Source organism: Penicillium coprophilum, assembly GCF_028826855.1.
Source record: "Penicillium coprophilum strain IBT 35676 chromosome Unknown utg000004l_segment0_segment0, whole genome shotgun sequence".
NCBI classification, from domain to species: Eukaryota; Fungi; Ascomycota; class Eurotiomycetes; order Eurotiales; family Aspergillaceae; genus Penicillium; species Penicillium coprophilum.
Window position 1 is genome coordinate 7,150,708 of NW_026622723.1, and position 16,425 is coordinate 7,167,132.

General features: G+C 49.2%; 7 protein-coding genes across 7 annotated transcripts; 6 read left to right on the top strand and 1 right to left on the bottom strand.

Moving 5' to 3' along the window:
* Positions 1-32: 32 nt before the first annotated feature.
* N7500_007121 (uncharacterized protein) lies at positions 33-758 on the bottom strand (the record flags this gene model as incomplete). The annotated part of the gene is made up of 1 exon (XM_056678265.1): positions 33-758. The coding sequence occupies one exon, from the start codon at positions 756-758 to the stop codon at positions 33-35; it is 726 nt and encodes a 241-aa protein (XP_056533265.1).
* An 890-nt stretch (positions 759-1,648) lies between these two features.
* On the top strand, positions 1,649-2,059 carry N7500_007122 (uncharacterized protein; the record flags this gene model as incomplete). The annotated part of the gene is made up of 1 exon (XM_056678266.1): positions 1,649-2,059. The coding sequence occupies one exon, from the start codon at positions 1,649-1,651 to the stop codon at positions 2,057-2,059; it is 411 nt and encodes a 136-aa protein (XP_056533266.1).
* A 143-nt stretch (positions 2,060-2,202) lies between these two features.
* N7500_007123 (uncharacterized protein) lies at positions 2,203-2,580 on the top strand (the record flags this gene model as incomplete). The annotated part of the gene is made up of 1 exon (XM_056678267.1): positions 2,203-2,580. One exon carries the CDS (start codon positions 2,203-2,205, stop codon positions 2,578-2,580), a length of 378 nt encoding a protein of 125 aa, XP_056533267.1.
* Positions 2,581-4,670: 2,090 nt separating this feature from the next.
* Positions 4,671-5,939, top strand: N7500_007124 (aromatic alcohol reductase; the record flags this gene model as incomplete). The annotated part of the gene is made up of 4 exons (XM_056678268.1): positions 4,671-4,754; positions 4,819-5,103; positions 5,164-5,490; positions 5,562-5,939. The coding sequence occupies 4 exons, from the start codon at positions 4,671-4,673 to the stop codon at positions 5,937-5,939; spliced, it is 1,074 nt and encodes a 357-aa protein (XP_056533268.1).
* A 598-nt stretch (positions 5,940-6,537) lies between these two features.
* On the top strand, positions 6,538-8,403 carry N7500_007125 (putative amino acid permease; the record flags this gene model as incomplete). Its single annotated transcript, XM_056678269.1, has 5 exons — positions 6,538-6,706; positions 6,759-6,816; positions 6,889-6,895; positions 6,946-7,106; positions 7,164-8,403. 5 exons carry the CDS (start codon positions 6,538-6,540, stop codon positions 8,401-8,403), a joined length of 1,635 nt encoding a protein of 544 aa, XP_056533269.1.
* A 649-nt stretch (positions 8,404-9,052) lies between these two features.
* On the top strand, positions 9,053-13,416 carry N7500_007126 (RNA dependent RNA polymerase; the record flags this gene model as incomplete). Its single annotated transcript, XM_056678270.1, has 2 exons — positions 9,053-11,081; positions 11,264-13,416. The coding sequence occupies 2 exons, from the start codon at positions 9,053-9,055 to the stop codon at positions 13,414-13,416; spliced, it is 4,182 nt and encodes a 1,393-aa protein (XP_056533270.1).
* Positions 13,417-14,804: 1,388 nt separating this feature from the next.
* Positions 14,805-16,375, top strand: N7500_007127 (putative clock controled protein (Ccg-8); the record flags this gene model as incomplete). Its single annotated transcript, XM_056678271.1, has 2 exons — positions 14,805-15,051; positions 15,156-16,375. 2 exons carry the CDS (start codon positions 14,805-14,807, stop codon positions 16,373-16,375), a joined length of 1,467 nt encoding a protein of 488 aa, XP_056533271.1.
* Positions 16,376-16,425: the final 50 nt, after the last annotated feature.

The following is a 16,425-nucleotide window of genomic DNA, read 5'->3' on the forward strand; positions in this document are numbered from 1 at the left end:
TGCTCTCTCTATTCCCTAGGAGCTTACGCTGCTCAACCCCTTTGTCGGACCATCTCGGGGGCAACGACAGCGAAAATTCCTTGCGCAGTCCACTCAACAACCTCGTCCAACCAAGCCGCAGGTCCTCTCTGGTCGCGCTGGTCAAGGACATAGATGGGACGCTCGACTTCAAATTCCCAGACGGGGATATCATCGCCTGGGAGGTGTTGCTCAAAGACCGCCTCGTCGACAGCAGAGTTGGACCAGTCGGAGTCGTACTCATCGGATGATGTTCCGTCTCCAGGAGGACTTGGGGGTGGGCTGTAGGTGTCAAACTCAGGGATATCCGCATAGGTAGGCCGATGTCGTGGACGGTACGGGCCTCCTGCAAACCTAGCGGTCATATTGATATTATTTATCTCGGTTGGGTGATCCCGTTCTGAAAACATAGTGGCGGTGTCGAGAGCAGGGCTTTCATCAGCTCGATGGTAGTCAGGTGGCGGCATGGACGAAGTCGCAGAATGCAGAGGTTGTTCTTCTGCATCTTTAGTCCCGGGCCTGATTGGCTCGTACCTTGCCTCGGGCATGCGGTTTGATATGCTTTGGTTGATGGGGTTATGGTAGGTGAGCATGCGCTGGATCTGTTGGTACAAGGGAAGGAGGATGTGATGATGGAAGGTGCCGAGGTGCTGCATAATCAAACCATTGTGAACCGCAACAACGAAAAGGAATGAGAAGGTCAGACAGATTGCTGGGAAGGCAAGAGAAGCTTCTGGCATGACGGCTTGGTTGATTTGAGGTAGTTCCTCTAAGTGAATGGATGATGTTGAAGATTAAAGGTGCATCTGTTGATTTGGGGAGGAGAAAAAGAGGGAGAAGCACCACGAAGGGGAACACAAATCGACATTGAGAGACTATTGTATAGCGATAAGCAGTACCTTGATAGCATTGTACAGATATATAGACTCATTCAGCAGCACAGGTCGACTATTCTCACTACAGGCCTAGTACTCACCTATATAAAGTGATATCAATGTATTCAACAACAATGTATAGCTTTTGGTATATACAATAGACTCAAAGTAGATTGCTCATTTATCATAGGGAACACCTTCATATGTAGTTTTCGGTTTTCCCAAATATTCAGGGCTCGACCCGATGATCCCCTAGAGTCACGATGTTCATTCACGGTGTCCGGTCACGCCCCTAGCTTAAACTATACCTTCCCCATATGACCATTAACGCCCGCGCGTCATAAACAAAAGGGGTCATATTTAGTGAAGCCATCTTGATATTCCATTTAGATTGATGATTCTTTCATGGACGTTTCAAAAATAGGAAATGCAACCATATCATTGTACAGTGAGCGTTCTAATTCATTGTTCGCCAGATCCACTTTCTTTGTTGAACTCGAATCAATGGGTCTGAAACTCAGCATCTATTGTTCATCCTGAATTAGATTTGAATCATGGACTCTATTGTCTTCTCGCTTCCTTTGTCCACAATGTTGACACAAAGGCCTTTCATGCATTGTATAAGTGCGCACCAGACTGCATCCCCATTTACTCAAATCGTTCCGATCTCTCCACCAGGTCAAAAGCGTTTGCATATACCTTATTTCAACCATCAAATCAACCTGAATATGTGTGTGCTCATGCAACCATCCAATATGGGGATTCCGACACGGGACCGAAACCGCGTTACGAAGCGCAAATGTGCGCCGAGGAAAAACTGGACAGAAGCTGCTAAGGAAAAGATTGTACAGTTCTTCACTGGCAAGGAGCTCCAATGTGGCCCATTTGCTAATAAAACCAAGTCACCGCAAAACGCCGCTCTACAGGAAGCTCTCGAATGCACTCAATGCCGAGACCTGCATATTATTCCATATATGATGAATGCAGATATTGCGGCGGGCTCGTACATCACATCAGAATACCCACCTTTCTTCGTCAGCAAGAGCATCCCAGATGAATGCATTTCTCCCTTTGACACAACCTCCATGGCTGACCAACATCACAACGTCACATTCTGGGACGACATTACCCCCTTCTCAACAACAACACTACTACGGGAAAATTGACGCCATCCTCAAGAAGGCCGAGGCCGAGTCAGGAAAGCCAGCAGATGAAGCCACCGTTCTTTTCGCCCACTACCAAGTGGACTTTCATATCCGCCAACACTACCTCGCACCCCGAAGTATCCTGAATCTATGCCGCTCCAAGGATGATATTCGGGGGCTCAAGCACTGGGAGTGGGGAGACGGCCATCTCAGATGAGACGGCATTTGCAGAATTCCGCGACTGGGGTGTGGCTTGGGTGCATGAGCCGAGCAATTCTGTCGGCCACCAGATCGCAGCATGGCGGATGGGTGAGAAAAAGCGAGAGAAACACCTCGCAGAAGTGAAGGCCCGATGGGCAGAGATCAAGAAAGAGAGACAAAAACAGAGGATGCGGACGGTCAAAATTTCGTTCAAGGGCACACATGTCAGGACTTACACGTATGAGCCATGTGAGCCGCGTCTAACAGAGAAGGAAATCATGCGTATTGGGAAGAAACAAGGCGCAAATTGTGAAGCCTGGTTCGATGTGGTGGAGATGTGACGAGCGATCAAGTGCATAATATATACCCATTGAAATGTTTGTTTGGTTAATTGAAAAAGCTATCGAGGGCCTATAGCTCTTTCACCATATGATAAACTTCTGATCTTGCCAGCTTGGATAAATGGTTAGTACTATAGATATGATGAAGTATACATGTGTGGGATTGATGATCTGCGTAGGTAAGATATCAGAGAGAGAGAATGTGATAAGAGAGAAGTGAAACCAAATTGAGAGGGGAGACTATGCAGAGAATCAAGAGAGAGATATCTAGGTAGGGATCTGAGAGATGGTTATGTGTGCTTTGTGCTATACCTAATACTAGTCATCGTCAATTGAGCTAAGACTCACGGCATATACATGTCCCGAGATCTACAATCGTGGCAATCTGCGATTATAACAGATGAGAGTAATAAATGAGATTCTCATAGTTAGAATGATATGTGTGCCACAGAAGAAATTGCAAATCCAACAGAATGGCTGTAGAGTGAGACGATGAGATTCCCATCGAAAGGAAAGAGAGGCCAATTGTTAGTATGAGTCAGCGTACGGAGAACTGCAGAATAAGCCCGTGTGCGTAGATCCCCAAGATTCATAGGAAGAAGTCAAGAATCATCAAATCTTCCCGATCCTTGTGACTAGAGTACCATGATAGACATCTCAAGGAAGATTCTGTCAGAGTGGCTTATCGTAGAAAGTATGCCGACATCTCCAAGTGAATCTATATATATTGTGGATGCTCACGCGCAGTAATTAAATACTCTTTGTCGCATTGAAGACACCAAGGCGTACTCCGTACCTAGTTTGGATTAGCAACGGCTGAAATGAAAGCAGCCCGAACCCAAGCTGGGGTCGATCTGCTGAAAGGCATTAGTGGTCTACATGATGCGTGCATATGATTTGGTAAGAAGGAATGAGAGAATTGTACTAACAGGCTCGTTGCCCTTATGTACCTAAATCTCAAGTTCCCCAGTATTTTCGCTATTTCTTCCCACTAACCGCCCATAACGACGATCAATCTTCGGCGTGATGACATTGGCTAGAAGGAGTTTCGGCCCAGAACATGCTTAGGCCCTCTCGTGCTGCATTCCCCGCGACGACCTGACGGGATCTGAGATCTTCCCCTACGGTTACTTCGTTGGGAAGAATCCGCAAACGCGAGCAACCGTACCCCACCAAATCTCGAGATGAATCCATACGCAAAAAAAAAAAAAAAGTGTTCTCAGGCGAAGTTCTAAATTCAAAGACAAGAGGGGCAGAATACGCCAGGTACCGATCTCCCGGTTGTGGCTGGCCCTTGGCTGTTACAAGGTTCTCATCAACCCCTAAGGCTCGATCTTAGGTCACAAGCAATGATTGACTCGGGGGTCCATGGGTTAGCTGATTATCCAGCATATTGGAAACCTTGGAAATTCCCATGAATTCTCTATGATTGGTGCCTTGAAGCCCTTGCAAAGCCCCCCATTTTTTTTTATTTCAAAAGGCGCCACTAATGAAACCCTGGACTCTGACTAATCCCTACGATTTCGTCATGGGTGAAACCTGACTCGGAGAGTGACTCTCGGGATTTGTGACGTGGGTAGTCATTCTGCACGGCATATAGGGGCTAACGAGAGTCTCTGTTCGGGTCCGACTAATCTGGCAGTCCGTGATCTTGAGAGAAAGTCAGATGCTGGACTGAAGATATTGGACACACATCATTATTATCCCATTTTCTTTTGACCGGGAAGCCGTAACATATGACGTAACGTCGCCGACTAAGGGGTTCCCGAATCACCGGCCCGTGAAAGAAAAGGGTTTCCATACAGTCTCAGCAATTTGATATCCAAGTAGAAATTCCAATGTATATTGTAGAAATAATGACAAGGGGGGGCAAAAAAAAAAAGAAAGGAAAAAACCTCCCCCTCAAACGAGGGGAACGAACATCCACTGACCCACTGCTGCGGATGAGAAAGTGGGTTGAGCCTTTGGGAATTTATAACGTCGTCAGGTCCTAAACCTGTTACCCAATCCCCTTCTCCCTCCTCCCACCTTTTTGATCTTCCCCCTAATCCTTCCTTTTTATCTCTTACTTTTGAATAACTTGAATAATCATGACTACCAAGGTCTTGCTGGTCGGAGCAGCGGGTGAAACCGGAGGCTCTATCGCCAACGGACTGTTGGATACCGGTGACTTTGTATGCAGCCCAGCTTTCATCAATTGACCCTCAGAACTAATTGTTTGGTTTTCACTCTCAACAGGAGGTCATCGCCCTTGTTCGCCCTATCTCGGCTCAAAAACCAGCTATCACGCGCCTCGAGGATCGAGGATGCCAGATTCGGAAGTGCGACTTGAAGGCTCCAGAGGAGCAGCTCATCGAGGCGTTGGCGGGAATTGATGTGGTTATCAGCTGTGTCGGTCCTGCCGAACAACAGGATCAAATCCCCCTCGCCAAGGCAGCTAAGAAGACCGGCGTGAAGCGATTCATTCCATGTGGTTTCATTACCGTTTGCCCACCGGGCGGTATCATGTGGTTGCGTGATGAGGTATGAGGAATGTGGTACAGTACTGTGGTCAGGTAGACTAACCAGACTTTTGCTACACAGAAAGAAGTTGTCTACAACCAGATCCGTCAGTTGTGGCTTCCCTACACCATCGTCGATGTCGGCTGGTGGTACCAGCTGGCCTATCCTCGCCTCCCATCCGGGCGCGTTGACTACGCCATGACGTCCGGCAACGATGAAATTATTGGCGACGGTAACATGCCCACCGCACTGACCGACTTGCGAGACATCGGTCGCTACATGGCTATGATCATTTCCGACCCCCGCACTCTGAACAAGAAGATCCTCGCCTACAACTTGGTCTCCACGCAAAACAAGATCTATGAGCTCATGGAAGAACTTAGCGAGGAGAAGGTCGATCGCAACTATGTAAGTCGCCCAAGCTCTCGGCATGGAATGAGTCAATGTGGTTAACCGATTTTTTTTCCCCCGGAGCACAGATTCCCGAAGAGACCATCTGCAGCAGAGTCGTGGCCGCCCGACAAGCCAGTGAAACCTATCCTTTCGACCCAATCAAGTTCATTCCACGGTACCTGGCCGAATATCAGCTGTCTTGGGGAATCCGTGGCGACAACAACCCCGAGTACGCCAAGTACCTCGGCTACCACACCACACAGGACCTGTACCCCGATTTCAAGCCCACGGATTTCCGCGAATATCTTGAGTCGGTCATTCGTGGCTCGGCTAAGGGTGTGTACACCGATCGTGTGATCTCACGGAAGCACCAACGACACTTCCCGCGTACCGAGTCTAGCGATTCCCTCTACACGCGTATCTTCCCTCGCACGGAGTCGAGCGACTCGCTCATGTCGCGATGAATTGATGAATAGGAAACTCTTCTTTACGTATCTCGCGTTACCCCTCCGCTTCACCCAGGGAGCGACCGTTCGGCACCAACACCGGTCCCGAACCGCCGCCATTTGGGAATATTTGACAAAGACTTATGATATCTCTCTGCTCCCCCTCTGGCCCCATTTGACGGGGCTATGGAACTTAGTATGCAACCAACTGGTGCTTTTTTTGGGGTGTCGAACGTTTGGGCGTTTGTGATTTTGTGGCCTTTTGATAGACGCTGGCTACTTTTGGTGCCTCCTCGACGGGCCTGGTGGCAATCCTTAGAGCTGGCATGGGAAGTGCTTCTATTTCATTTTATTTATGCCATTCTATCTCGACTGTCCCATGATGGGATTTCTGCATATAGAAAATATATCCCAATGATCTGTGATCCCACCAGTTGTGCCTCGTTCTTTCCCACACTTGCACTTGCATAACCATCTTTATAAGTACCCCGGGTCCGTCCCCTGGGCCTTTCACTCGATTTCTGATCTTTGTTCACATCTTTGGTACCTAACTCAGTTGCTTTACCTGACTCTGGCAGCCAGGGACTCGGATCTTTTCGAAAATATACCATAGGAGATGTTTCCGCGACGCCGGCCAGGATCGAGGTCCTCTGCCTGTGAACTCGGGCCCATCAGCGCTGGACCACCGGCTCCACAAACTGCCCCCGAGACTCATCAAAATGAACATGCTTTGGGGTTCACCGATATATACGGGTCATTGACACCCCGTCAAATCAGCATAATCAGTCTGTGTCCTCCACTTTGTACGGCGACCTACGTTCTAACACAGTCTTACAGCCATTGGATCGGCGATTGGAACGGGCTTGATGGTTGGTACTGGAAGAGCATTGTCCATGTAAGATTCTTTCCTGGTACCATACGTATCTCTTCCATGACCAGGTGCTGAACGGCGTTGACTCTAATCCAGGAGCGGCGTAAGTCATCATCTAGGAAGCTCACGAGCGAATATATTGATCCGTTATAGCCAGCAGCTACAATAATCTCCTATACCATCGTCGGATTCGCAGTTTATCTCGTCCTCTCTGCCTTGGGTGAGGTGGGTTCATGGTTACCCAAACCGTATACCGTTGCAGATCAAGCCGTTCGATTTTGTCATCCTGCACTTGGTTTTAGCTTGGGCTGGATGTAAGTTCTTCATGATGAGAGCATCCGCTTTTCTCTGTTTCCTGACCGCGCCCCCAGATTTTGGCTGAAATATGCTGTTGTCACACCGAATCAGCTCACAGCTGCAGCGCTAGTGGTTTCTTATTGGGTGGATGCTGAGCGAGTCAATCCTGGTATCTGGATCACGGTTTTCCTTTCGGTCATTGTGATTCTCAATTTCATCAATCACCGCCTCCCGAGCAGAATTGAGTTCTATATCTCTTCATTCAAGCTTGTCGTCATGCTTGGACTCATGATACTTTCTACCGTTATTGCTCTGGGAGGGGGACCAGATCAAGACTTAAAAGGCTTTCGATATTGGTCGTACCCAGGCGCTTTTGGCGCTCACCTCCACCGTGACCACGGGTTGCTGGAAAAGTTCTACATAACCTGCTCCACGATGTCATCTGCCACGTTTGCGTACATCGGAAGCGAGCGATCTGGCATGGCTCACTTCCCGAACGTTCGAAAGGCTACTTCGAGGGCTATACAGAATACCTTTTATCGAATCATGGTTTTTCATCTCCTAGCAATCACTCTTCTCGGGATGATCGTCCCCCAGGGCTCGGCGTCTGTGGCATTTTCTACTTCATCCTCTCACGAAGCTGCCGCATCAGCATTTGTCGCAGCTCTGTATTTGGCTGGTATCTCCGTGCTCCCGGACTTGCTGAATGCTTGCATACTATTGTTCGTCTTGTCAATCGCAAATTATGATCTCTATCTGGCAACCAAGGCAATGTGTGACCTGGCAGTGAAGCACCGTGCTCCTGCTTTTCTATCACGCACTACCCGGCGAGGCGTCCCGATTTATGCTTTGGCTGTGTGCTCGTCAACCGCAACATTGGCATATCTCAATGTCCATCAAGATTCAACTGTTGTCTTCGGATACTTTGTGGATATGGTCACAATGCTCGGGCTGCTCACATGGATTTCGATTCTCGTCACCCACATATCTTTTGTGCGAGCACGAAACGCTCAAGGTATTCCCGACAAAGCTCTAGCTTTTAAAGCTCGTTTTGGTCTGGCTGGAACATGCCTGGCTCTCGTTCTCTGCTTGTTCATCTCTGTTGCCATTGTCTTTGACTCCTTCAACTTTGATTCGGGCGTTCGGAAATTTGACGTCAAATCTTTCATTGCTTCGTACATCAGCATCCCTCTCTACATCGCCTTGATGGTTGGCTACAAGCTTGCTGTCCACAGTAAGCGCGTTGATCCCAAGGAGGCTGATCTATGGACAGATAAGATTGATCTGAGCAATGAGGGGAGGCCACACAGTTAAGAAAGTGGTGGCAGCCGTTAGTCTATGGCACATCCTGGTCATTGGCGACGAAGGAATAGGAACCAAAGTTGGTGGGATCAAGGATTGTTTGACTATGTGTGTTGACCAACCCGGGGGGAAAGCAATTATCATCCACCGCAAATTTTGTCTATCCCGTACCTCCATTCAGGTATCAACTCCAAGTCCAACATCGAATCATCTATGTTTTAGACAGCACACACCTCACACTTCTTAGTAGGCACCATAGAAACTAATGCAAAATCGCACAGTTGTCACAGTGACACGTCAGGTGGGGGACGCTAATAGCATCTACCCGAAGTTGGCGCGGGTAAACAGTTCTCTCCAGGACTTTTGCACTGCAACAACCCGTGAAGCTACTCCGTATATGGAAGTAGAGGATTCCCAAGGTTGACAGGTCAACTATAAGAAGGAATTCTGGTTTAAGAACCACGTTCTCCTCAATTTTTCTCCCTTAGTCCTCAGAAGGCGAAGGAATCTCAATGTATTCCGAGGTCTGTCTGTTTACCCCCACCAATGCCTTCGCATGAGACTAACGAAGGCTCTCCAGACTGAGTCGAGCCTTTTTTTCCACAAGAATATCAATTCCATTTCCTGAATCAATGGGAGCTCTTGGGCTCTACATATGAACATGGAGCATCCCACTACCCCACAGCATCAAAAGGAGGATTTCCGCACTTTTATCACCAGAGTGAACACTCGATTTGGTCTCGAGATCCCCCTCCCTGGAATTGAGTCCCCTTCGGCTCGAGAGAGAAACACCAGTCTCCCTAGTCAGATCTACAAACATATCCGCCCGCTGTTCTTCAATAACAAGGTTGACAAGAGAAGTTTAATTGGCAACCTCGAAGAATGGGTCCGCGGGAACCTGCCGTTAGCCGGCCAGCTTCAACCCCAGAACCCTGTTTATCGAACCAACGCAGATCGCCGAGCCCAACGGCACCAGAGTGAGGAACCCGCGCTCCCACTCTTGCTCACCGGCCCTGAGAAGGATATGTGCATGAACCATCTGCTGAAGCTCATGAATGACGAGGAATATCTGTTGGCGAATGGTCGTGTCGTAAATATGAAAAGGTTAGCCGCTAATTCTTTTGGAGATGCCAAGGGCTTATCACCGAAGAAACAAAGGGTTGATGATGATGAAGACGCAAACGAAAATTATCATACCGCACCAAATTCCCCAGTCAAGGGATCTGTGTTAGCTCAGTCGCCGTTGGGGAAGAATGGAGATGGAGGTTTACAATTTCCCGAGATGGTACAGGCGGCCTTTCGAAGACCTCAAAGGAGTTCTGGTGCTGCAAACTTGCCAGTCAATAGCCATTCAGCACTTCAGTCTCCTGCGCGGGAGTCGATAGCAACTAGGTCGCCAGCAGAAGGTCGAGTGCACCTATCACCCGGAAGGAATCACGGACCCATTCAGCCGCCTGAAAAGAACCAAGAGAGTGTCCGTTCATCGGCGAAGTATTCGTCGACATTTCCTCCGCCAACGAAGGTACAACCAGCACAGGGCCAAGGGTTCCACCAATCGCTCTCTAGGAAAGCGGTCGCTCGATCACCACCTCAGCCTCAAGGAAATATCCCCCCTCCAACAAGGAGCTCGACAAGCACTTCGTCGCCAGCGAAGACTTCAGGCATTGCCCAATCACCCGGGAGGAACGTCGTACCTGTCCGATCTCCATCCAAAACCCCCAAATCGGTCAGATCACCGTCCCAATCGCCGCTGAAACAGATGGATCTTCGATCATTTGGGTTTGGCAACAGCCCCGGCAAAGAAGTCTCTCCTATTCAGGAAGATGTTGAGTTCAAGAAGCCTACTTTGTTTGAAAAGCTTAGTGCGGCATCCAATGAGTCGAAGCGCAATAATATGACTCAGTCATTCAATACCAGCTTTCCGACGACCCTCACTTCGTCGGTCTTGACGTCTCGCGATACTAGCGTTGGGCAATCATTTGATTCAGTCATGACAGATATGACCGAGCCAATGGATACCCAATCAACGTATGCAGACTCGGTCGTTGGGTACATGGCTAGCGAGGAGATGCTAAGAAGCGTGGACGCTGCCACGATCTCCATGATGGTAAATTGTGACCCCGCTGAAACGGAGTCTTCTCTCAAACAGGAGTTTATTGGTGAGCTCCTGTCGTACGGGCCCTTTTCCCTAGAAGAATCCTTCTCGGCGAAAATTCCATTGCGATTCCGATACGAGTTGGAACGAATTGGACGTGCTTGGGGAATCCCCTTCAAGAAAATCCTCGTCGGTGACCGGGTTACCTTCAACACTCAAGATGATTTCTGGTCATGGGTCAGCGGACTTGGTCGACGTTATGGCCATCCGTTGCCAGAGAAATCGCCACGTCGGGCTTGGGATGCTGCTGTTGGTGATTTTAAATCAGATAAGCACTCAGAGGTGGTGGTATTGTCAGGAAACCTGGACTGGTGTGACGAGTCCGAGCCGGGTATTTTGAAATTGAAACTCAACCCGCTCAAGCCAGAGCGGACGTGTCGATTTCACCGACGATTTGGATCGGATAGATTCCTGACTCTTACTGTTCCAGCCGCGGATCAACCTCCCACCCATCAGAAACAACCTTCCTATCCATCTGTGCTTCGCGAGAGTATCGCTTCCTGGCTCACACGGAATGATCATTATTGCCTCGGACGTACGTGGCGGGCTTTTTTTGCCGAAGAAGTAAAGACCAAGCACAAAGGTAAGGATGAGCCTCGATTTCGGGTTGAGCTCTTCGCTATTGATGGTAACGACTTCGATCATGGCTATCACTTACCACCGGCGGTCGCTCCCCTCCTCAACAGCAAAGCAACAACTATACTCCGATGAGTGTAGATGCTTTGCTGGAATGGCATATGCCAAAGACTGCGAATGCGAACCAAAGCAACTGCAAGCTCTTCCAGCGTATCTCTCTGGGCTTGTCGAAGACATTTGCGACCGTTACGCTCAAGCCAGCACAAGTGCTTCGTTTGAGAGACGATCCAGCCCGGACTGTCATGAATGACGGATGTGCTTTGATATCGAGGACTCTTGCGAACCAAATTTGTGATCAACTAGGCATAACCACCGCCACGCCGAGTTGCTTCCAGGGCAGAATAGCAGGCGCAAAGGGCCTCTGGATGGTCGATTGCCACCGATCTAGTATTACTACTACGAACGACGATGACGTCTGGATTCAGATCTCAGACTCGCAGTTGAAAATATACCCTCATCCAGAGGAGTGGGTTGGCCCGGTCGACGATGAAAAGTTAACGTTCGAAGTAGTCAACTGGGCTAAGCCATTGCACCCCGTTGGCCTTAATATCCAGCTTCTTGCAATTCTAGAACACGGAGGGAATATGAAAGAGTATCTTGCCCAGCTCACGCGTGATGGTATGCAGAGTCTTTATGACGATTTCCTTGAGGTTCTTCGATCGAATAGCCCTGTGGTTTGCCGAGCCCTACTCCAGAAGCTCAGACCCTCCGGTGAAGATGGAACTGGGAAATCACGACGAATGGAGCAGTGGGTAACCAGTAATGTTGAGTCGATCATTCGTTTCTCTGAGGCTGGCTTTGCACCACGCGACTTTTTTCCCCTCCGTTTGAAAATTCGCCAATATCTAACATGGCTTCTTGAGCGACATGTCGAGAAGCTCAAGATCCAGGTCCCTCTCTCAACCTACGCGTACTGCATTGCCGATCCATATGGGGTTCTCAGACCGGACGAAGTCCACTTTGGCTTCTCTAATAATTGGCGGGATCCGCAGGGCCAGTTTGAAGACAACCTCCTTGATGGGGTGGATGTTCTCGTGGGCCGACTTCCAGCCCATTTACCTTCTGATATTCAACGGCGCAAAGCAGTATGGAAGACTGAACTGCGCCATTTTAAAGACGTGATTGTCTTTCCCACCACAGGAAATTTTCCTCTAGCCGGTATGCTATCTGGAGGAGACTACGATGGTGATACGCCATGGATCTGCTGGGATCCAATGATTGTCGAGAAGTTTCAGGATTCTCCAATGCCCGCCTATGAATATCCTGCGGAGCATTATGGGCTCACAAAACACTCCGTCCCGATGGCCTCACTGAATTCGACAGAAGACTTTTTGGAAAGTGCGTTCGCTTTCAATCTCAATCTTTCAAGTCTGGGTCGATGTACCACTGAGCATGAGAAACTGGCATACGATGAGTCAGTCGACTCTCCGAAAGCGAAAGAGCTGGCATGTCTCTTGGGTCATCTTGTGGATGGTCGGAAAAGCGGAGTTCACCTTTCAGAGCAAGCTTGGAAAGAATACCGCAAGACCGTCAGCCCTATGGAACGTGAGCTTCCTGCGCACCGGAACGCAGACCGCAAGTACAACCCGTCGAACATTGTCGACTTCCTCAAGTTTGAGGTCGCATGCCGGGAGCTCCGCAGGATTCTCTCAGGTCTCAACGAGGCATTCCCCGAGAACGATATCCAGAATCTGCTCGACGATGACCTTCTTCGTCCATGGAATGAAGCCGAAGAAGCATTGAAGAGCAATTCTGAACACACTCAAGCATTAAAAGACACTCTCGCTGGAGTTCGAAGATCGATAGACGAACTATACAAGCAGTGGAATGTTGGACACTCTGCTGCTACGGGGGACGAATTCTCTGCCATATCACGTCAAGCTGCCGAGAATGCAGGTGCACTCTCTCCTCCCGACGCGGGCAAACATCCGCTCATCCATACTTGGCAAAACAGCCGCAATGAATGGCAACGATTGATAGCTTCGTATGCCTACCGTCGATGTCCAAAGTCTCGGTTTATTCTCCATGCCTTTGGCGAGACATTGTGTGAAATCAAGGCCTCTGTTTCGCCATCCCGCCTTGTCACTAATGAGGTGCTCGCCTGCTACCGAGTGAATCAGACAATGGTGGCACATCTCACGGCCAATGAATTGCCTGGGGATCAGGTCGGTGATTTAGATGAGTTCGAAGAGTATGAAGACGACGAAGCGATTGAAGCCATGCTATCATTTTAGAGCGGATGGTTTATCAACGAGATACGAGTGACGTCAACAATGACCGTGCATTTAATTTTCATTCTGATGATTTTTAGCGATATTTTCTTATGATTCATGCCCATGACTTTGAAGATATCATGATATAGATACCTTTTTTGTATATGTCAGAGTTGATAGATAGCTCTCCATCACATGTCACTAAACATGAAATCAGGTAAATTCAACATCTCATATCAGACTTTTGCCTAAATACTGTAAACTATCTACCGGTAGACTGCAATCTCACTATATTATTGTAAGCAGGGAGAGTCCACCCTAGCCCCCGAATGTCAACTGCTAGAATACCCCCACGTCACATGCCGATCTCAATGGGCCGAAACAGGAAGCATAGGCCCAACAAATATAAGATTGGGCCTATAAATTGAAAGACCTGAAAGACTACAACATATATTCGGAGTGCCGTGCCAAGTATTAAAATACGTTAGTACCCTTGGCGAAGAGAAATCAGGCTCGTGGGTACCACATGTACCCGGTAGACAGAGCGGCAAATGGGAGTCGCAGGCCAAAGGTGAATAAATCACCACACATGTAGACATGTGATAGGACGGAGCAAGGTCTTCCGGGACAATGTTAACCTACATAGTACATTGCATGCGTACAGCATACAACGTACGGAGTAAAAAAGGTGCAACCGATCTATGTTGTAGGTAGCGAACCGAACACCCTGCTAACTAGACTTGCACTGGCTCGTGGGGAAAAGGTGACAGGGATCAAGAACAATCACAATCGTTTTCGTATTATTAGACCCGTCGAGCACATCCTAGCGCAAGTTGGGGTACGTGCAAACATAGGTACGGAGTACTAGTCGAGTTACATTGGCAATGATAAAAATGGAAACGTAGGGGAGCGATTAACCTAGGATGGGTTCATGGTGCCTTTTTCCGGGATCAGGGAAACTTCTCCGTATGGAGTATACGTTGCGATGGGTATGCATACATTGAACTTGGGCGGAATACTCCGTACAGATGTAGGGATTGTCTATGTATTGAAAGACCCGGGCAGGCGAGTGCGCTCGATTATACGGAGGACACAATTGATTCAGACTTTTGCATATATTGTATTGAATCAAAATAATCATTTTCGGTAAGCTCGACGCAGAGGGGCGACTGAATGTAGTCTGTTGGGGCGAGGGACAGGTAATTGACATGTGACGAGAAAAGGTACATGGGTAGCCATAGCGGAATGTATGGCCGAGCAAGTACCGTGGGAATGTGATTACCTCACTCACTTCCTTCCTGATTGGGACTAGTGGCCTGGCACTTTTTCACGTGAAAGACGATACGATGCGAAACTCCGACGTCTTTGGGGTTCATTACTCTCTCTCTATGGACGATCTGTGACCCGCCATGGAACCTCCAAAATCCGCTAGGCTAAAACCACCTGCCGGAAGGGTAAACGCCACAGCTCTGACCTCGATCAATTCGTTCCCCTCCGCGCTTACAAGTAACCTTGCCCCATCACCTACGGCACCTTATCATAATGCCCATCCATCTGTGATGGATCTTGATAAAGAAGATCGATCTCGTCGAGCTGCCAGTGTATTATCGATGGATGATATTGAAGCTGCGCAAGCCCTTGAGGGGCTTCGCTCCGGTAGGTGGCTCTGATATCATGAAATAGCCCACTCAAAGTGTCGCAACTGCGATTTCCACTGGATTGGGATGGCTGTGCGACGGACATTTGGCTAATCTTCCCAGATTTCGGACAATCGCCTCGGACAGCGCGACAATCCCTTCCAATAACCTCTCCGGACCCACCACCGCCAGAGCCACTATTGTCTCTGCTGACTTCTTCCCATCCCCTTATCTCCTCTGCTATCAACGGCTCAGTCTCTGCCTACGCCACATCGAAATCATACTCGCCGCGATTCAAGTCTGGGGCTGAGTTCATCGAGCGCAATATAGGATCCCCTGTCGCGAACACCGTTGGCACGGTAGGCCGCAAGACTGGTGTTGAGAGCGGTCTCCGTTGGGCGCTGCAGCGACGAGATTCCTCAAGCGAAGATCCAAAACACACCAAAAAGCGACGAAAGATGGATGGGGATATGTCACCGAGGACGATGAATGCAGAGAAGGGACTAGATGGTCCAGCTGATCCGCCGCGAACACGGAGCTCGTCCGATCTCTCCATGGCCGAATCGCTCCCCCCGTACGACGAAATAAGGTCACCTCACTACGAAGAAAAGCCAGGAAGACGTACTGAGGCGACATGGCAAAGCCGACTGGTTATTTCGACTTCTGGACTCGGAGTCGCCATGAGCGATGAATCGCTGCGCAGCCTGCAATATTGTCTGACTTGGCTTCGATGGGCGAACGGTCGATTGGGCAAGTCTATCGTAGCACTACATAGTGCTGTCAACGAGTGGGAAGCCCACAAATCGCAATCCCAATCGGATATGGAGGCAGGGGGCAGTGGCCAAGACAATGCCTCATTGCTTACCCAGCGCATTCAAGCTGTCAAGGCCGATGTGCTATCGACTTTGAAACAAGTCGTGGATGTGGTCTCCAAGTATGCAGGAGGTGCCCTGCCAGAGAATGCCCGCCACCTAGTGCGTCGACACCTCACGTCTCTGCCGCACCGCTTTCAGGTTGCATCTACATCGCAGCCCGCACCAGACTCCCCAGCTGCCTCCTCCGATGCTACAGTCAGTGCTCATCGCATCCTAGTGCTGGCTCAAGAGGGTCTTGATATGATGGCGCAAGTCAGCGGTGTCGTCAATGACACACTGGTCAGTGCTGAGCACTGGTGCGAGCGACTTGGCCGCAAACGACCCGAGAACGGAGCTTCATCCGACATGTCAGAGAAGCAGGGTGAATCTGCTTCCGACGCTCAACCGTATGGCATGGATATCAAGCAGTCTCTCCCAGAGAACGCGATACAGGATGACGTTCCGATGTCCGGGATGGAGAAGGTATGACCTCGTCCAAAAGCTTGCTCTCGTCTATCTTTCACATATTTCAATTTCTG